At 36.9% G+C, this 21,759-nt stretch overlaps 2 protein-coding genes across 3 annotated transcripts in view; one reads left to right on the top strand and one right to left on the bottom strand.

Annotated features, from left to right (window-relative positions):
* The window catches only part of LOC149949537 (uncharacterized), a 113,961-nt gene extending 96,118 nt beyond the window's left edge, over positions 1–17,843 (top strand). For both annotated transcript variants that reach the window (XM_090167837.1, XM_090167838.1), the window contains 13 exons: positions 1,235–1,318; positions 2,939–3,034; positions 4,174–4,290; positions 6,101–6,220; positions 6,611–6,715; positions 7,006–7,074; positions 8,002–8,100; positions 10,541–10,597; positions 11,680–11,811; positions 12,954–13,067; positions 15,657–15,758; positions 17,044–17,124; positions 17,437–17,843. In XM_090167837.1, coding sequence (XP_090023963.1) covers positions 1,235–1,318; positions 2,939–3,034; positions 4,174–4,290; positions 6,101–6,220; positions 6,611–6,715; positions 7,006–7,074; positions 8,002–8,100; positions 10,541–10,597; positions 11,680–11,811; positions 12,954–13,067; positions 15,657–15,758; positions 17,044–17,124; positions 17,437–17,700 — 1,440 coding nt within the window. In that variant the 3' untranslated portion in view covers positions 17,701–17,843. The remainder of the gene's footprint in view (positions 1–1,234; positions 1,319–2,938; positions 3,035–4,173; positions 4,291–6,100; positions 6,221–6,610; positions 6,716–7,005; positions 7,075–8,001; positions 8,101–10,540; positions 10,598–11,679; positions 11,812–12,953; positions 13,068–15,656; positions 15,759–17,043; positions 17,125–17,436) is intronic.
* Positions 1–21,759, bottom strand: part of LOC149949517 (uncharacterized) — a 136,326-nt gene that overhangs the window by 9,462 nt on the left and 105,105 nt on the right. The window lies entirely within an intron of this gene.

Raw genomic sequence — 21,759 nt, 5'->3', positions numbered from 1 at the left:
ATCTAATGAAAGACGGCTGCATCCACTTCCTCCATAAACAACAAAGCCACAAAAATTAGGTAGATGGCGCAAAAACCGTATCTTGTCCCGTATTTTGCCAACCTTCCCACCCACTTTCAACCCACCCCACCTTGATTCTCTGGCTTCTTGGTTGAGAACCCTAAAAGATCTGTCAAAACGACTCCCGTTCTGTACTCCCTGCTTGAACTATACTCTCGACTACCTAAATTTTATTTTTCAAAAAAACCGACTGGAAAAACTTTTATAAGCAAAAAAGGCCCTTGTTGCCGAGGCTGCGCGGATCTTAGTTATAGTTGTTTTTAAAATTATCTGTTCTAAGATGCACCGCACCTCCGCAACTTTAGGAATAAAAAATGGTAAATCGCGTGTAGCGCGCGTGGTAAAGGTGGTAAAGTTATGAATTTTTTTATGGTAATACGTGTCACTGTGCTACTTAAAACCTGATATGGAACCATATCGAGGTTTTTTTTTACTTGACGTTTTTTAATATTTTTCATTTTTTCTCCATAGGGAAAAATGGTAAATCGCGTGTATCTCGGGTGGTAAACGTGGAAAAGTTATGAATTTTTTTATGGTGATACGTGTCATAGTACTACTTAAAACCTGATATGCCATTTTCCCTATGGAGAAAAAGGAAAAATCGTTAAAAACGTCAAGTAAAAAAATATCTCGATGTGGTTCCATATCAGGTTTTAAGTAGCACTGTGACACGTATTACCATAAAAAAATTCATAACTTTACCACCTTTACCACGCGAGCTACACGTGATTTACCATTTTTTATTCCTAAAGTTGCGGAGATGTAGTGCAGCGTAGAACACCAATTTTAAAACACAATTAACCTAAGAGGCGCGCGTCCTCGGCAACAAGGGCGTTTTTTGCTTATAAAAGTTTTTCCAGTCTTTTTTTTTGAAAAATAAAATTTAGGTAGTCGAGAGTATAGTTCAAGGCACGTGTATATTAATTTTCAGAGCTGTATACCAATTTCGAACAATTCGGGTATATTTTGTAACCATGCGCTCTCACTATTGAGTGAGAGTGAATCTCTTAAATTCACAAGCGATTTTGCCCATGTCTGGAAATATAATATTGTTCAAAATCTTCTTGCGTAATTTTTAGGAAGAACTTTTTTCCCTTTGGTAAAATGCATTCTAATTTCTGACGAAATTTTGAGCTATTAATAACATATTTAGAATTATCTCTGTTTAACTTAGGACGGAAAAACATTGTGTGAATCCGCTCTGGAAACAGGACACGAAGAGATTATAAGCCTTATTTTGGGAATTCAAGAAACTATGGTAAATATATGTTTAATAGCCAAAACCTTCGCTAGAGACAGAAGCATCGTGGTCGAAAGTTTAATAGACGGTAAAATAAATTCCAACAGCTTCCCAGCCTCTGAAGGGTTTTTGAATTGGGGGGTAAAAAAAAAGGGGAAACGTTTCGTGACAGCATGGCTGCCAGCTACCCCGCTTCGCGACTTTAAGTGTCACCGAAGTCATTTCAACCGTTTTTTACGTCTATTACGATTGATCTCAGTTAATAATTTGTATTTTAATTTAAAGAATTCAAGTTATAGGTAAATTTACAGTTAAACAACCATTTTGTCTAGCTTTTATTCCCGAAATATAACGGTCAGTTTACTTAGATGGCGCCACGGCCTCTACGAAGAATCACGATTTCGATATTTGTTACTCGGCGACAGTTAAAAATTGGTCTCTGCGCATGCTCCAATACCAACCAATCCGGTGTTCCCTCCCTGGCTAGTGTCCAGTTTTTAAGTGGCAATGACGGTTTAAAATTCCACCCCCATTTATTTTACCGTCTATTTAGACTAATTTACCGTTTCAATATTTATTGTGGCTCCATCTACGAGTCATTTTCGAAATTGAAGTTTTGTACAAACGGGAGAAAGGGACTTTACTTACGAAGAATTTATCTCTTCTAGCTGTAGATGGCGTCTCATCCAGTATTACTGAAGTGGTAAATCTAAAGGGAGTAGAAAGTCAATCAAAAATCAACTACTAACACGCTAAAATTTTAAATTTCATTTGTTCGTGAATTTTCTTCGTGCCAAAATACAGTGACATTATTAAGCCTGACTTTTTAAGTTAAAGAAATGTTTTTTTTTAATAAAATTAATAATGTTTCTATGACGTCACAAAACTAGTATAGTTTTCCTTAGAAAAAATCTTAAAACACTTTTTTAAACTTATTTATACACAATAATTTTCAACCTTTTTAAGAAAAAATCTGACAGTTTATTTTTAGCTTATTTATTAAAAAATCTTATAGATCAGGGGTACGTTCAGCAGAGCTCATCGGACTCACCGATTACTAATCGGTGACATCGGTTTCCTACTGTACGCTTTGTCACGTTTCCGGTTTTGACGTCACGATAGTCATCGGTTACTCACCGAAGTCATCGGCTGGAAGAGTCGGTTTTTCCGATGACTGACGTCATTTCTGACGTAAAACTACTATAAAAGCTACGGCATTTTAAAAAACACCGATAACTGAATAAAAGCGTTCAGCAACTTACGACGTTATTATGACGAAAAAGCTCATCGGTGGAAAATATCAAATCCATCGGGTTTTTTACCGTTGACTGCTGCTGAACGTAGTCAATATTTTAAACTTGTTTTTTTTTAAATCTTGCAAATCATATTTTTTATTATTTTTTTAAATTATTTTACAAATATTATTTTCAATTTATTTTTTTTAAATATCTCACTAATATAATTTTTCCACTAATTTTTTAAATATCTTAAAAATTTTCTTTTTACTCTTATTTATTTTTTAAAAATCTTACAAATATTATATTAACTCTTATTTATTTATTTTTATTGAATTACTTCGTGATCCTTATCACAAATGTAGCAGATTAAGTTAAATAATTTATGTCTTATCTCTCGTAGAAACTGGTGCATCACGTTCTTGCAGGAAACAGTGAAGCCGTCCATAAAATAGTGAGAGAATCAAAATCGAGACTGCAACTCGACATCAGAAATATGGTACAACGTCATATAGGTGTTGGCTTATAGCGTTTTCCATTTGACTGCTCTAGAGCGCTCTAGATCGCTCTGATCAACATTTTATGTTCCATTTGCGTGCTCGGAATTGCTTCGATCCGAAATTGCCCAAAACCGATCTGCCGATTTCGACAGATCAACGGATCGAGATCGGAGGAAATTTTTGCAAGTTCCTTTTAGATTTTTTGGTCCCAGACGCGAAAATTCAAATTACTAGCAGACGCAAAACCACAAAGCGCGGGAATATGCTAATGGCATGTTCCATTTGAGGTTTTACTCTAGTCGATTGGGACGAGATCTTACACGTCAGACACAGATTCGGAGCGAATCTCGAGCAATCCAATGGAAAACGCTATTAAATTCTATTTGTGTCTTTTTCACTTCGTTGAAATTCTCCACGTGCCAATTGTCATTTCAGGGCAGTTAAGAGTGTTGAACATTTTTTTATTTTATTTAAGGCAGCACGAGCGAAATGGCGCGAGCCCCTTGACGCAAAAATATCCAGAAGCGCGTGCAACCTTTTATCGAGTTGAAACAGGAATGTGCTTACTTTACGCTGACAGATAAAATGCAGGCCAGATCGAGGGGATTTTTGAGCTCAAAACGCAGTGGCGGCCCAAGGGGGGGTCGGTCCGCCCCGGGTACCAGGGCAGCAGGGGGTGCCATCGGAGAAGCTCGAGGGGGGGGGTGCAAATCAGAACGATTAAACTTAGAAGACGGACCCATGAAAACTTCTGCACGGTCCTGGGGGGTGTCACAACACACTGCCGCCGCCCCGGGGTCCCAGCCTTCTTAAGCCGCCACTGTCAAAACGAATTTGGAAAAGGGAAATTTGAGGTGGGGATGTTTTTAAATCTTTCTTCGTGTAGGCGGAGACTCTTTTCCGGATATCGTGAAAACAGGCAAAAGTTGGGGTTATAGTTCATATTCTCTGTTTAAAGGAATATAAATCGAAAAATAGTCTGCTAGCAAGTGCTATTAGCGCCAATTAACCCTGGTGGCAGGTTTCATTTTAACCCGAATACATTTTGGTTGAATAAGATATACATAGAATTTACACTAGCGTCAAAGTGAAGATGGAAATGAATTTTGATGAAGTGAATCCGTGTTTCGTTTTGCAGAGCAACCAGGGAGCCCCGATTTTGTTCTACGTGATCCAAAAAGGTGACGCGAAACTGACGAGCTTACTTGTGGAAAACGACTGTAAAGTGTACACCATGATGAGAGACGAAGAAGGGGTAAGGCTGGTTTTACACTCGATGGAAACTTAGTAGAGTTGTCATATTTAGTAAAGCTACAATATTAATCAGCTAGGCTAATACCCAAGGCACCACCTTAGGCCTAAGTCATTAAGTGAATTTTAAAGCAATTAATTCAGGAGGCCGGTTTACAATGCGTAGGAGGGTGATGGCAAGCCCTTCACGCGAGCCAACAGCTCCCTAGACTAGCTCGGTATTAGCCTAGCTATTGCGCAAGCACATCTCATTTGCTTAAAATAATAAGATCTAGAGTTTATTATACAAGAAATACAAAGTATACACCCTTATTGAACCCTGGGTCTTGTGCAACATTAAATTAAAATTAACAACAGTAAAGTTAACAGATTCTTAAAAGAACTCCACTTAATAGTTAGAGGAACAATGAAATTTAAAAGTAATGCATTTAAATTTTAGATATACAATCAAATTTAAGAATGACATTTAAATTTCAGAATAATGACATTTAAATTTCAGAATAATGACATTAAAATATCAGAATAATGACATTTAAATATCAGAATAATGACATTTAAATATCAGAATAATGACATTTAAATATCAGAATAATGACATTTAAATATCAGAATAATAACATTTAAATATCAGAATAATGACATTTAAATTTCAGAATAATTAAATTAAATTCCTTTCCCTAAATTAAATTAGCCTGGTATTTAATAGGCAAAACTATAAAGTAAATTTGGTCTTAACCAACCTGTAAAGGGGCTCCAAAGTTAGGTGGCAAAAAAAAAGAAAATTGAGCATGCTTTTCATTCCCCCCCCCCCTCACTCGGCCTTGGCAAAGGCGGGCAGAGTCAACCGTAAATTTCGCACTTTACTGACTTTAGACACATTTTGCCACCGAACTTTGGAGCCCCTTTAATATGAGAAAATAAAATCACGGGACTACTATATCACAGCCCACTTCGGTTCGGTAACTCGTGTTCATAGTTGGCCGTGCGACGGTAAAGATACTGCAGACAGCTAATTATCTTCCACCTTTCTATAACAAGATGTTTTAAATAATAATAATAATTAGATAATTTAGATGAATCGATCAAAATTTAAACCGCCATTAGGATAGATGACGTTGCCGTTCTCCACCAAAGTCACGTGACTACCATCTTTACAGCCACCCCTGGTTTCCCCTCACTTAAGGCACTCTATCGGGAAAGATAGGCGTAACAACGTCTGCGCATGCGTCAAAAACGAAGCACACTTTTTCTACGTATTTTATTACGCCACCCATTAATGTATCTACTTTCAAATTGGACGCAAAAATTAGTTCGAAAATTAAATGCTATTCCGTGCCCCGTTTTTCACGTTTGCGCAGATAGCTTTCCATTTTCTCGCCGCTAGAGTGCCATTAGCACATATTTCCGGGCTTTTGCTAAACCGGTATATCCGTATCCGTTAATTAATTCAAGTCAGGGGAATATTCAACGATTATGCAACGCGGAACGTCAATCTCGTCACGTATATCTACAAAAGCTTAATTAATTATAAAATATTTGTACGTTTTACATCGTTAGGATGAATAAAGAAGTTTTGAAATTTGAGCCTAAATTGAGGTTCCTCCTCTTAGTAAATATGACAAACTTCTAGTAGCGCTCATTCAGTGGCGTAGCTGAAAACTTAGAGCCCCCCCTCGCAAAAATCTCTATGGGGCCCCTTTTTATTTTTTATGGTTAGTGCCCCCCCCCCCCGAAGCTCGCCCCCGCGCCGTGGGCCCTGCGGACCATCAGCTACGCCACTGCGCTCATTCCTAGTGGATGTTATAATTTCTTAGTACGACCTGCCGGTGCTTTTCACGGCCATCCGTCCAAACGTAAAGGCCGACATCATAGACGCTCTGTTACCCAAAGGAAAACCATATCAAGAGGAACTCCTCTACAAACTGCTTTACAAGGTATGAAAATAAGCCTATTCAGTTTACATACAGCCACGTAGTGACACCAGGTGGTTTCTTTCTACTTGTCCTCGGACTAAAAGTTAACTCTTTTACCCTAAAATGTTTTATTGGCCTGTTCCGGGGATGAGAACTACTCCGCCCCATAAACTATTCGCTTGTGCTGGAGTACAGTGTTGCCAATGTTCGAAAGTCGAAATTCCCACACCCCTATTTAGCCCCGCCCACAACGAAAACTCTTGCGGAAAACATGCCATAATTTAAAAAAAAAATAAGAATATGAACTTTTTAAAATTAATTTTTTTAAACCTTTTGGTTTTTGGGCCTACGTATTGATCGATTGTAGTATTAGGAAGTGCCTCCTTTATATTATTTATGACCTATTTTCAGTCTAAAACTGTTTTGGAAGTCGCTGTGGAGGAGATGGTTTCGAATGAGGTGCTGAAAATAATTTTGGACAGAGGTGGGCCCATGCTTCTAGCATCCAGAAACCAGGTAGGCACAACACTACCAATTAGCCTTTTCAGTTAACATAGAGACACCTAGCGGACAGCGTGAGAAGTTGGAGAAAATATTGAACTGTCGTCTGCTTTAAAATGGCAAATCGTTTGCTTAGCACCAAAAATCAACCTGTTAAAAGGCTTCTAGTGTTGGCCGTTAGGTGGTTCTATAGAAATTGAAAACGTGAATTAAAATTCTAATTCGATAGTTATGTATTAGGCGAAATGAATATTTAGATGAGTATCAGGCATAAGTAATGTATTACCTTTTTAATTATATTTTAGTTCAATCAAACACCGCGAGATGTCGCTGAAAGCCGCGAACTGAACGAGTACGTTGATATCATGGATGAAGTAAGTACTGACGTGGGTTTTTCGTGATTCTACGGTTTGGACTATGGGACTTATGTCAATATAAGTCTGTAAGTGTATGTTCCATAAGTGTGTCAGTTATTTAGTGATTGCTACGAGTGGAGTGACGTAGAATTGACGTCGTGGTAGTCCAACGCCTCGGTGCACGCGCTCACTATGGCGACAAAGCCAAAAGCGGATATTAGGCTTAATAACTTAGTCCGAAGTCAGTAACCATAACAACTGACACGCTATCGTGGGGAACTTTTAAAATCTACTTCGCGGATTTATACATCTGTGGATTGACGCATGTGCCACGTGAAGCCTATTTGCACATACGATTTGCAAATGTGTTTATCAGGGTGCCCATCCAAAAATGTCAATTTCTTATAGGACAAATACGATTAATTTTGTAAATTTATAGGATTACACACGACAGAATAAATTTATTATATAATATAATATTGGACTAAATTTAGGATATATGCAAATTTCTGGTTAAAAAACCCATTAATGCTTCCAAAAAAGTACGTCAGGAATTTTTTGTAAACTGAATCAATGATTTTGGCGACTGAAACGAGCATAGGTGGCGTTGAGGCTCCAGCTCTGTATTGCTGAAGCGATAAATTTCACGAATTCCAAAAAAATTAACAAATAATGTATTAAAATAAGTATTTCAGAAACATATACTAACTCAATCTTACAGATTTTATAGGATATTTAAAAATATTAAGAAGAATAGATTTAAAAATATAGCATTTTATCGGAATTATAGGATCGCTGGGCTGCCTGGTTTGAGTAACGGCAGCTTTCCAGTAGGCCCACTTCTCAATTTCCCCATATTCTTTTGATTCTACTTGGTCAACAAATAAATAGTAGAATTAGTTGAATTTGTGAATGTAGATTATCATAATGATTATGATTTTTCAGACCGTATTCGAGTGGATTTCCAATCCGGAAGTGTATCTGAACCGACTCAAAATATTGGCTCTTTGGGGTTATGATGGAATTAAGGAATTCCAATCGAAGGTAATGACGCGTTGATGAAATTGTACCTTCAATTACCTAGCAAAATAACTAACATAATAACATTAAGCAAAACAATTAAAAATTATCACTGAACTGATTATAAGAGTTATTATGCTAACCAGGTTTAGTTCAGCAAAGCGCCCCAAGTGTCTAAATATGTCCAAGGGGAAATATAATAAATAGCTAGGCTAATACCCAAAGCACTACCATAGGCCTAAGTCATCGAGCGACTTTTAAAGCCATTAGTTCAGGTGGCCGGGTTACAATGCGTGGGAGCGTGGTGACAAGCCCTTCATACCACGCGAGCCAACACCTCCCTACACTTACAATTACCGTTAACCTCAACAAGTTAACCAAGGACGATAATATACTACTGGTGTTCTGTTGCGAGTCCAAGTCATAACTGGATGATATTGCCAGTATCAGAAAAAGATTCCATAAAACAATTAGCATTAAAACAATAAGAAGTCTCATACTTATTGTTATTATTTTACCTATGCTAGTAACAACCAGCCTTTAGTGTACTGTCACTTCAACGTCACGCGACGTCATTCGTATCCTTAGCTATAGGTAAACAATGTACCATTTCAGATCACATAGACACCTTATCGAGAAGCTCATTAGCTGCTAAGCAGCCAATTTTCCATTTTAGAGAAAAAAGTGTCTACTTGGCAGATGAAAACGCAACAGCTAAGTGGGCTTCTCGCCTTTGATCTCTCTGAATCCTTTAGGACAATAACTGTTGATGGTTATTAAAATCACTTTGGACAATCAAGGTCACATAAAATTTAACATTTTATACACCCGAAACACACAAGCAAGAAATGTGTAGGATATGAAATGTCAAGTTAGTCAGTTGCGAGTCGAGAAATGCGTAGAATTATACTTAAATTGTACTGGATTAGGTATATTTTGGACACGGCCTTAAAACTAGTGCTTTCCATTTTCATCTGTTGAGGAATCTCTGAATCTTCTTTTCATACTGTTGTTTTATACAGATAACATAGCAGGGAAAACACGTTCACTCACCCTTTATCTTATCTGATCCGGTAAAATCTGTTATCCTTATTTAAATTTTTTCACTGATCTGCGTTTTAAATTAAAATTAAAAATTAAACAGTTATCCGCTACAGCTTTTAGAAATAATTTTAAAAAGTTGATTTAATTTCGACCAAGAAAGTTCAGACGATGATATATTCCCCCCCCCCCCGTCACGACAGAGGGGGAAGGAAACCTGTCACCGCTCTGCGCCTCAATCGCGCCGGAAGACGTTTGATTTAATTTTTTAGGGGTTGGAGCTTACTGGTAGAGTGTTAGGGGTCTGGGTAGCCGCGCTAAAAATCTCCTTAAAGACCGAGAACAGAGCGGATTTTCACCTCTAATAATAATAATAATGTTTTATTTAGTTACTTACATTCAAATTAGAAGAGGAAAATCGGCTAAGTCAGTGACTGACTTTTAAGCCAAAACACAGGCATTATGAGTACAACATAGGTATTAGCACTTATATATATCATACAGTATTACAAAATTATGTTATCATCATTTTTCTCAAAACAAATTCCCGACCCATTGATTTAAATTTATGCAGATTTGGGATTTCGGATAAACCCATGGAGTTAAAATGATTTACGCCTTCATAAAAAAATTAATTTAGTTTAATATTGGTTCGTAGAGTAGTATCCTGTACTTAATTTTTTGACGAGTGACAGCTGATTGACATCTCTGACCACTTGCTTGAAGGTTCTGACAGATTGAGTGATACTCATTATCCACTACGTTTTCATGGAGAAGAAAATCCGTGTTTTCGTAAAACGGATTAGCGAAATCCGAATTACCTTACATGGAAACACTCGCAGCAGTTTTTTAAACGTGTTTCCGTCGAACGAATTTGCTCGGGAAATTCGCATTTCAGCACAATGAAAATGCTTCAACACGTATTTCAGATGACCTTGGGGAAATTTTTAATTTTTGGTAGGTTTTTTCCGACTAACTTGAGGGTCAAGGGAAGATCTTAGTTTATTTACAAGTTCAACACCGCCCGAAATGACTTCTATCCATGGCTTTAAATAATGAAACAGTATGCATTAGTTAGGATGTACCCAAAACAAGGGTTTTTCCTTTTGGGGAAATCCGAATTTTCTTTCAATAAAAACCTCCATAACCGAATTTTCTTGGAATACCCTTGCGGAGGCCAAAAGTCCGTATTATTCCAAACAAGCTGCCCACGCTGTCACTCCTCAAGAAATCGACAAGTTCAGATTTGCGGGGATCGAAATTCGCGCACCAGAAAATAGAATCTCTGTTTTCGTCCTTTAAGTACAGATAAATACATTATGGCTCAGACAAAAGTGACTTTTTACCTCACAGAAAGTGAAAGAATCGAAGGGAAAACGAGGAAATTGAAAATGCTAAATTAGTTTAATTTATTTCGTTGCAGAACGAAATTATGGATGCTTTTTCAACCAAATACCTCAAACATCTTGATGCATATCAGGTCAGTAAAATCTAGGAGAGTTTACTTTAAAATATTAAGGTAGATATTGCATGTCAAGTGAAAACGTCTCACGTGTCATGTTAACTAATTAAACCATTTTGGAAAGAGCTAGAGCTGAATTATATCACTACAAGTTTGAACGTTGGATTTTTGTGTTGTGTAGTGTCGTGTAGACTTAGTTTGACTACCCTTGCAGCCAACATTATTGAAATCCGTTCACTGAGTCATGACCGCACATTATATAAATAAAACCAGAAGTAAATACTATGTCACTTATAATAATAATAATTATAATAATATTCAGCTAGTCTAATACCCAAGGCACCACCTCAGGCTCAAATCATCTGCGACGTTTAACGCCAGGTTACAATGCTACTGTTATTCTCTTGAAACCTTCCCAGGCTTCCGCTGATTTATCAAATTTCATTTCTGGAGAAAAAATAGTGCGGGGTGAAGTACAACAAATTTGAAATTTTTTACAGTAGGAGTATGTTTTATAAATAAGTATTAGCGAAGCAGATTATTATTATACTTCTGTCACAATCTACTATCTAAATTTCACCGCCGATGTGAGGTCTCGAGCTACGTATATTTAAAACTTACAAACCGTCTCGGGCTCGCGCTCACTATATTTACAAATTGACGGGTGGTCTCGGGCTCGGGCTCGAAGCAATTACAATTCGAGTCAAATATGAAAACTACCAAAATCGGTCTCGATCTCGGGCACAAGTATTATGTCGGGCTCAAGGCTGAGCTCTTAGTATGTTAATTTTTAATACTTACTCGGTCTCGAGCTCCAAGGAATGTGAATCATGAAATGGGTTCAAGCTCGTGCTCGAAGTTATTTGTATTTTAACAGGGGCTCAAGCTCGGGCTCACTAGTTACAATATTCGTTCCACAATTCCTCAGCTCGGGCTCGGCTTTAACGTGAAAACTGATCGGTCTCGTCTCAGGCTCACAATCTTAATTTATAAATACCTGAGCTCCGGTTCACAGCGTGAGCCCGAGCCCGTTGACCTATGATTAGACGTATACTGTGTTGGTTTGTAGAAGTGTGAGATTGGTATTTGAATATCGACAGATGCAGATCAAGATGTTGTCAATGGCGGCCGAGTCGGGGAACATGAAGACATTCCGTCGAATGAGCGAATGGAATTTAGACTCCGACGGAGACATTTTCGAGAGGAATCTAGCCTGGCACGGTAGACCCAAAGTACGTTTCCTAATACAACCATACTCTCATTTGGTTTCAAACAAGGATCCTATATGTTAGAAGGATATGCGGCGAGGGACGAAAAATGGCAGGGCCGTCGGTGGGTCATGCGCGATAGAGAATCCGTCTTAAGATTCCGTCAAGGACAAAACATGGAGGAAGCACCGCCAAAATTTGTCCCACGTTTAAGGCTCTCTTAATATCGACGGCGCTGCCGGCGTATTGAAAACACGGGCTGGCCGGAGGGCTACCTATCCTTCTAACATATAGGATCCTTGTTTCAAATAGCCAGTAGTATGACTAGTATCAAAAGTAAGTAAGAGTGAAAGTATGGAATAAAATGCTCCACACTCGCGTCCTTCTTTAAACCAATGATGATCCTCTACAAGGTTCTGGGAATGTTATGTTGTTGCTTAAACCTTGTACTGCTAAACTAGCTTAATCGTTCTTAAGTTAATAAAAACTACGGCTATGGACTGCATTGCAAAGATTGATAAAATACGCACGTAGTCCAGGTCTCCGAGCAAAAATAAAGACGTGAATCTCGAACCAAAAATATCTACGAGTAAAAATTTAATAAAACCATCTAAAAAAGCCAGAAATTCAAACTATAGACCGGTTTCGTCCTATTTCCGTATTTTATCACTGTTATTTATCCTTTTTAATCTTATTTAGTTCTGATAAACTAATTTCTTTCGCGTAGTTTAGTAACTACCGAATAATTCAGAATTATCTTCCATATAAAACTAAAAATGAAACTTCAATAGAAAGGATTACCTCTGCATTTTCATTCATTCATAGAATAGTGTAGTCGAGCGTAAGACTCTATAAAAATGCTAGGGAAGACTTTCAGGTCTGCGAAATTGGGATTTACCGAATTCCGTTATTCCTACCTCCATGAAAACGTAGTTAATGAGAACTCGGTCTAGCTGTGGCTAGATCGATTACTCATTAGCTATTCTTGGGCATAAAGGGCGTCAATAAATTCACTAAACTTACAATTGTTAGTCCGGTCTCTACGACAGCCAAATTGAAGTAAGACGATCTGTGTACGTTCTATATTAATTGGTGTGTATAAATACATTTTTTTGGTTAATGTGAGTTTATTATTGGTACTGTCCCTGAGAGAAGTGTGTTTTCAGGGTGACGGACTTCCACTTTTGCACCGCGCCGTTCTTCACAATCAAACTCACATCGTGGAGCACATCCTCGCCTGCAAGCCACCCGTCATTTCAGTCGATACCTTACTCGATCAAGTATGACAAAAACACCATTGGGGGTCCTTCGCAAATTACGTTACGGCAAAAAGTTACGTTTAATAATAATCAGTACCACCAAGGCACCACCTTAGACCCAAGTAAAATAGCGCTTTTAAATGCCTTTAAATCAGTTGGCTGGGTTATAATGCGAACGAGGGTGGTGGCAAGCACTTCGTGCCAACAGCACCCTACACCCATCATTACCTTAACAACAATAAGTGTGTGAAACCCCTTTAACCAATGGGGAAAGAACTTGCAAACTTAACGCAGAAAGTAGTGGTTCAGAGTTTTCACCGAGTGCCACATACTGTGATTGAGTCCGGCTCGACTTTCAAAGAAGTGAAAGCGCTAACCAATCGGCCAACCCACTTTATAGCTTTCGCCTAAATTAATTAATAAATACTCAAACCCCCGAATTATAACAGATAGGTTAAGCCAGCATCAGAAAACTTGTAGGGGGAACATGTAGGTGGTGCAGGTACGTTTACATTCCTACAAGTTCCCAATTCACGTTTTCGGGTTTTGCTTAACCTCTCAATTAGCTCTATAAACCTTTAAATTATTAAATTTATTTAAACTAATTAGCCTATTTTCTTGATAAAATAAATGAGATAAAAGTACTAAATTGTGACAAAGAGCCACACAACAACCAACGCGAGTAGCTAATAAATTTGCTAGATTTCCGTCTGTTAAGTAGACGATTTGTGCTTTATTAATAACATATCTTAACATTTGACCAACCCCTTCCCCCTGTAACCATTAAGCCACTGTCACACTAGAGCTTAAAACACAATTTAGGTCGCAGATTATAATTCTTCGTTCACACGTGCGAAATCGCTTCACCCCGGTTCGCTTATAGCCCAGGCTTGGCGTCATTTCAAATTATGACCAAAATTTTGAAAATACTAAAATATACCCCAAAACAATTAGTTAATCATGTTTACTATATGTACAGTAATATTATTTGACATAATTTAGAATTGTATTCCCATTATTTTTGACTTAACCGCCTTGTCGTTTTGAAAGCGATTTTAAGCGAACCGACTGAGACGAGTTGCTTTCCGAACCAACACGAAGCGATTTCTCACGTTGGTTTTAAAAACTAGTTATGTAATATGAAGCGATTTTAGGGGTAAGTGTGAACCTGGCTTTACACTTTTAAAAAGGTTGGGTTGTTTTCAACCCAAAATGGGTTAAAATTCAGCCCAAACCTGGGTCCGTATTTACCCAGCCCAAAATTTGGGTTGATTAGACTCAACCCATTAAAGGTTAAAAATTCAACTTGATTTTGGGTTGAATTCTACCCCACCCTCGGTTAAAAATTACCCGACCTTGGGTTGAATTTTAATGGCGTGATTGGACGTACAGCTAGGTAGGTAAATTTTAGACCTGAAAATTTTCGTGTGCCTATATAAGACCAAATTAATATCCCTCTTAGATATGAATCATTTAAAGGATCCATGTAGAAATTACAGGAATAAAATTTAAACGGAGGACACATACGGATTACTATTTATCAAGGTAATAAATGTTGAGCCTTCGACCCGCAGGTCTTTGTCAAACTGAACTGAAAGAAGCCAATTTTCTTATATATATATCGTTTCGTAAAAAACCTACAAAGTTATCAATTGTTAAAAATAAAAATACATTTTTTTAACGATTGATAACGTTGTAGATTTTTTACGATACGATATATATAAGAAAATTGGTTTCGTTGAAGTTAGTTAGACAAAGACCCGCGGGTCGAAAACTCAAGACAGTTTTTACCTTGATAAATAATAATCCATGTGTGTCCTGCATTTAACTTTTACTCCTACAAATTCTTCATGTAAAAACCTTCATATCTAAGAGGGTCGTTTAATTTTTCTTATAAAGGGTGACTTTATTTGATCGGCCCAGGAATTTTTCTCAAAATCTATACTTTCTAGAAATGTAAAATATTCAGTATGTACGCTCTCGGGGGAGATCGTTATTTTTTTGTAAATTTCAGAAATATCATGAAATTTTTCGCGACTTTAGAAGTGTTAGGTTTTGAACGCTACGTGGTAGTACCAGCATTTTTGTTTTTCATGACCAATTATTTCCGTGACGAAATGTGCGATTTCCACCAGACCAATTCCATTAAAGGTTTTCGAAATTCCGAGTATGCTCTACAGCTTCCTTTATTCAAAAACTAAAATTTCTAAAACCGTGAAAAATTTCATATACATATTTTTTTTAACTATTATAGTAACAAAATATGTACTTTTCAACAAATATGAGAATCGGTAGGAATAAGCTAACCATTGTTGAAAATTTTGTAACCAAATGAGAGTTGAAAAGTTTCTATATGGATTTCAACCCAAATTTTTAACCTAATTAAACCCATAAAAAATTACCCAATTTCTAAAAATTAACTAATGTTGGGTTTTTATTAACCCAAATTTGGGTTGCAGTGAGACAACCCAATTTTTTTAACTCCTCATTTTTAAGAGTGTAGTAACGCTTTAACCAACCCCCTTGCTGGATTCCGTCATTTGCGAAGGGCTCCTTGTTTGAATGTGAAATTCGGTTAACGATAAAGTAATATTTTCTTCATTTGAACAGTACCATAGAACGGCTCTTCATTATTGTTACGGCCAACCAGATTCCGACGACATTAGAGCTCTTCTCCTCAACCATGGAGCGTCCGAACACACTCTGGACAAAGTAAATATTATTACATTTAAAGTCCTAACTGGAATTCTTATTTCCTACTAGGAATGTTTAACGAAACATATGATTCAATGGTAAGATGTGCTGGAACGTTATGGGCTGGCATTTTTCGCCAAGCTCCGCCGTAATGATACCTCAGAACGAAATCGAAACCTTCCCATTCGTAGACTATCTTATTAATGGCTTCTCGCATTTATGTCTGTTTCGGAATTACAATATGGGAAATACAGTACATACAAAAAGTTAAATTTTGCTATATCATAAAAATGGAAAGAATCAGTTAATTAATGAACAGTATATCAAGCTTAGTTTATGTAAAAAATATTTGTATTAGAAGTAGAATCGCAGATTCTGGTTAAGAAGACTTGCTTCCATGTTCGGGTCGGGTGAGGTAAATTTGAGTTGGAGTAGATTGAAGTTGAATCGGAGGGGAAGAAGTCACAATAGAATAGTTTCCGTCGAGATCGGTTATTGAAGGAGCCATCATATAGTGTCCAGTAAGCCATCCCGCGGTTAATCGAAGAATCCGACGGCGCGAGATTTGAAAACGAATTTCCGTCCGCGCACGGAAACAAAGATTTTTTCAAAAGGTGCTAGGCCTAAAGATGGGCTAATTAGCCAACTACACAAAAAAGCAAAATATTGCTCAGTTCTTGGAAATAAAGGTCACTGTCTGTAGCTTGAAGGATCACGTTACCGATATATACAAAAATTGGATGCGCACGATATTTTTAACTACCGATATTGAAAACAATGGCGGAGTTCAATCTCTCAAGTTTCCACACTGAAAGATGGAAAATTGCTATAAAAGTAGTGGTTTTTAGTTTTTTAAACGCAATTTTCCTTTACTATCCACTACTGGTTAAGAGGAGCTAACCACCGATTGATTATAAGCAGATGAAACTGAGTACAGCCTATAGTAATGTTTAATGTGTAATCAGTTACATAATCAATTTAGTTCCGTCAAAGCTAAAAGATAGTACACCATTATTAGCCTTGTTTGGCCATATTTTCAACTTTTTCCACTGGCTTGGACTTTTATGAAAAAAGTGGTTTTTGATAACACTGAATTTGGCAGGTCGATGCTAGATTTACTGTGCGTACGATATTTTCATTCATGTACATAGATTGAAAATAATTGTAGTATAGACTGAAGGTATTTATATGAAAGGCAACTGTTCTTGGTTCATCGCTTGGAGCCTTAACCATAAATACTAGAACTATCGAATCAACCATTTTGGAAAGTCGAAGAACCGTTAGTAACGAAATTTATTTTCAGAATGGTTGCGAACCTTTGGATTTCCGAATAAAACAGGGATCTGCAAAAATGGAGGATTTGCTGGACAGGATGAGGAAAAATGTTAGTATCAATTAAGTCTGTTGATTTACTTACGTTATTATTAGTACTACTGTAAATGTTATTAGCTTAAGCAGGAATGTATCATAGAAACAGGCGTGGTTTACAGCGGAGGTTTCAATCGCCAGTTGCTAAGCTTCTGAAATCTTTTTAAGGCATCTAAATAAGTGATTTAACGCGGAACTAGGCACCACCTTAGGCCTAAGTCATCAAGTGACGTACCCAATTTGTTGTCTATAAATATAAACATTGTCTCTGTAGGTGATTTGTTGTTTCATTGGTATCTCATTCTACCCTTCTATGTATTTAATGCAGGAATATTCGAGAGCGGAGCCTGACCCGTGGTCAGTTGAGGACAGCGAGTCATCGGAAGTGGCTTCCGCGGCCACGACGAAAGACTTCAGTTTCTGGCGCCAGAGTCCCAGCCATCATCAGTCTCCGGGGTGCATGGGTGGCGTGTACAACCACGTCGGGTGCATGTCGCACAACCACGAGCACAACACCTACTATCGCTATCGGGAAGATCAGGAAGACCAGCGCTATTACGACAACGAAAGCTGGAAATGTTGTATTTTCTAAATTTTATCAGCCCCCCCCCCCCCCCCCCATATTTTATCAATAATTTATTTTACATTGACCCACTAACCGAGTGTGGTATTAAAGAGACACGTTTTGAGTTTTATCGGCTAGTTTCATTGCCCAATAAATTTCAAATACACAAATGACGAAATTAAAAGGATTTTTATGATTTTACCGACGAAGTCGTCTTTCCGTAGTAGTATAAGTTACATAATACTATGAGTGTGACACTGAAGTTTTTCAGTTAATGATAGTCTGCAACGAAGTGATTGCGTAATCTGTACGCGTGATTACGTTTTAAAAGGGCGTTTTCTGATAAATTTTATAATCAAATTTGTAGGCACTTAGGTTAAGAAAGAATCATGTTGTTATTTTGAACTGCAATATGCGCTCTACGTTTCACATGGAGACTAATTTTTGGATAACGCTCTAATTATTTCGCTTAAATATCTCAACATGGGAAAAATACCCAAAAAACGTAAATTTGATATTTTTTTATGGACAATTTTGTGTAAGATTAGTTTAAGCGAGAAGGTTGGAGTTTGATTTATTTTGTTTAGTAGATTTTAGAAAAATATCAAGAATTACTACATTTTACATTAGACCTTTAATAATTGTTTATAAAATATTTTATGTATAAATTATATAGTCATCTTTGTATTTATATTCCCCATAACTCTTTCAACATTTATAAACATGTTCCAATCAAATTATTTTAATTCACTTTCTTTAGGATAGTAATGGGAATTATTTAAAAGTTGAGGTTTTACAAGCGTACAGGTTCTTGTTCGCTTCTGTTCAGACATAATTTAATTCATTCTAATAAGGCAATACTGAACATTCGCAGGTTACACCGATAATTATCGAATTATCAAATACCTACCTTCAGAAAAGAAGATATTTTATGAAAGTGATATTTATTCCGCCAAATGTAGTCGCCATTTTTAGTTATAAAAATAATTTCAATTTTGTTGATCTGTCCCGGGATTCTTTACCTGCAAAGACTAGCCTTTCAGTGTATGTACGAACAGACCATCATTAAAAAAAAACCATCTGGAGGATAGGAAGTGTCATACTTACGATTATTATGTTACTTATGATCGTAGCAAAAAAGAGTTTAATTACCCATTTGGCCAACGTGAAAAGCGCATATTAACTGCTAGATTTGTCTGCTAAGCAGTTAATTTGCTATTTTTAAAGTAAAGATCGTCCCGCTGAATTTAGGAGCTTCTCGTGTTGGCCGCTATGGGGCTCTATATAAGATGAAAAGGCTAATTGGGATGAACTAATAGTCAATTTATTAAACCATAGTTAGGTCTTACCAGTTGTGTTACGCTGATTTTTGAGCTTTACAGGGTGTCTCAGAACGATCGGTCAGGGCATTTTTCTCAAAAACTATTTAATAATTAAAATAATAATCAGCTAGGCTAATACCCAAGGCACCACCTTAGGCCCAACTCATCTAGCGACTTTTAACGCCTTAAACAGGTGGCCTTAATACAATTGGTATATTCATTGGCAAATGAAAGTTTTAATTGGCAAATTTCAGAAGAACGGGAAAAAGAGTTCGTAGTTTTCTAAAATTTATTTGTTCACCGATAAGCGCCAGTCAAAACGTTTCAATGAGGAAGTTGTAGGGCGTACTCTAGAACCCACCAATAAAATTTCTTCCACCGAAAAAGGACAATTTTTATTTAGATATTACGTCATGAACAAAAACCAGTTGGTTTTACCTAAAATAGCTTTTGAGGAGCCATTTCTAAATTAAGTGGTAAGCATAACATAATTCAGTGTACCAAAGAATACGTTTTTTATTCAATCAAACAATCGGACAACTAAGGCCTACTAGATATAACAAAGCATTTTTTGGCTAATTTTAATGCTTTGTCAAAAGAAGTATTTTTTTATTTAGTATTTACTGTCACGTCTTCTGTACTTAAATTCATTTTTACAAACTTATTTATTTAAGTTAAGTATGCCTCGTTATTCTTGGGAACAGTGGTCGTTTATGCTAGAATAAAGCGTAGTTCCCACTTAACGACTTTTTGATATTTTCGCGACGAATTTAATTTTCGCCGTAGCTTTGCTCTTTCGTAAATTTTATTCGCGACCGTCAATTCGTCTCACAAAAACTAAATTTTGCGCTAAGTGGGAATCAGGCTTTAGTTAATTTCTTGGTGGATGAAGGGTTGCTCAGAAAGGATGGAAGTGGTGGTGGTAAAGAACTTTCCAGACATAACCGGCCCTTCACAGTCCCAAGCCGTGCTAGTGGTCCGGACTCTTGCTCAAGGGTTAGCAGCCAAGTGGGCCAGAACGATCTCTTCCATGTTGCTGGGATGATAACCTGGTCCTCGGAACCTCGGATTGATATCACCATAAATTTCAAAGTAACGAACAACTCGAAGGACCGTGGGGTGATTAGATCTACTTTTAGGACAGCGCCTTCTGTAGCATTACGGTTGCTTTCAACAAGGAATACCTCTATCATAAACGCGTGCTGTTCCAAAGGATAACGAAACATATTTAAATTAAATATTAAATGAAAAATAAATAAAAGCAGTGATATTATAAATTTTTCCTCAATTTTATTTCTGTGGGGGCTCTGCCCTCGTTTGTTTTTCCCCATAGTACACATTGAAAACTGCTTCGAGATTGTTAGGGTACACGTTTCATATTAACAGCCCAGGTGGTCACTGCTAGGATAAAATCTAACCCTTTGGTCTATCAAAGTAAAAAAAAAAATATCTGAAATAGGTGTCAGGTAAGGGTTAAATAACCACCATCAATTAAAGAAAGTACTAACTGATGTTTTTGGCGATTATTACGTGAACATGTCGAACCGCCAGTTAACAGACTAGTTTTCGATAAAGTGTCAACTCTCATTACATTTCCCACTTCTGTAATACGGTATAAGCAAGGTTGAAATCACTATTCTCAAGGTGAAGATTGTCGAAACTGCTACGAATTAAACGCCACTTGCATCGTCTCTTAATACTTCTCTTAAACTCTTCAAAGAACCACAAACCAGCGTAAAAAACCAAATTGTAAAGATTCGTCGCTCCCTGGACTTCAACACTCTGACACCATGGTAAGTGCATCCTAGAATACCAAATTAACTTTTCAGATATAACGCTATTCTTCAAAAAAGAACAAAGAAAACAGCCTTCATTGTGACTGGCGTTGATTCCGAGGGGCAGTTCACTCCCATGATTAAATCTGCACTCTTGGTTGATTAAATTTGATGTCTGTAGCTTTGGCTGTATTAAAATTTAATCTGATTAAATTTGATGTCTGTAGCTTTGGCTGTATTAAATTTAATCCGATTAAATTTTTAACCTTGATTACTCATTTACTCTGCGAAGGAGTAAGCTGCCCCTCGGTTGATTCCTTAAACTATAACCCGAAAAATACTAACCGTCGAAAAATGACGACGCAAAGAAATAATTTTAAATTGAGTTAATCTTATGTTATCAGTAAAATTTGTTCAAAACATGGCTTCTCTATTGATCTTTAATAAAAATTCCAGATTATGTTTGGAAGTCTAAAGTCACCGAGAAATCGCGGATTTTTTTTCAAAATTAGAAGATAATTTTGAAAATATTATTTCGTAAAAAAAAATCGATAAATCTTTAAATTCGAAGATTATTTTTAGAAATCGAAGGAGATCTTGGTAATGAGTAATATGGCGTATACTTTTTATATAAGTGGTTGGATCCTTTTTGATCATAATTCATTTCTATGTTTACATTTTTTTGGACTGTAGGATCCACCGTGAAAGTGGTGACTGTGGAATTCTTAAGCTATTTGATATTTTCCTATAGTTCTTTTTATTAATTATCTTCTTGTTTTAACGTGTCTTTGACATCACTGTACCACACTTTAGTTATCGTGCAAATCGCGCGTGCTAAGAGTGTCCTAATAAAGCTCTGTTTTGTGACGCAATAAGAACATGTTTTATTTCTTGGTTTTTGTTTACTTTTTATTGAATATTGTGGAGCCTTGTTTGTTATCTCCACTGAACAGCTTTTGGGAACCGCTGCTGTAGAATCTTGAAGTTTT

Source organism: Leiobunum rupestre, chromosome 3 (genome assembly GCF_980474605.1).
Source record: "Leiobunum rupestre chromosome 3, qqLeiRupe1.1.hap1, whole genome shotgun sequence".
Classification (NCBI taxonomy): domain Eukaryota; kingdom Metazoa; phylum Arthropoda; class Arachnida; order Opiliones; family Sclerosomatidae; genus Leiobunum; species Leiobunum rupestre.
This window is presented reverse-complemented; position numbering and strand designations above follow the sequence as displayed.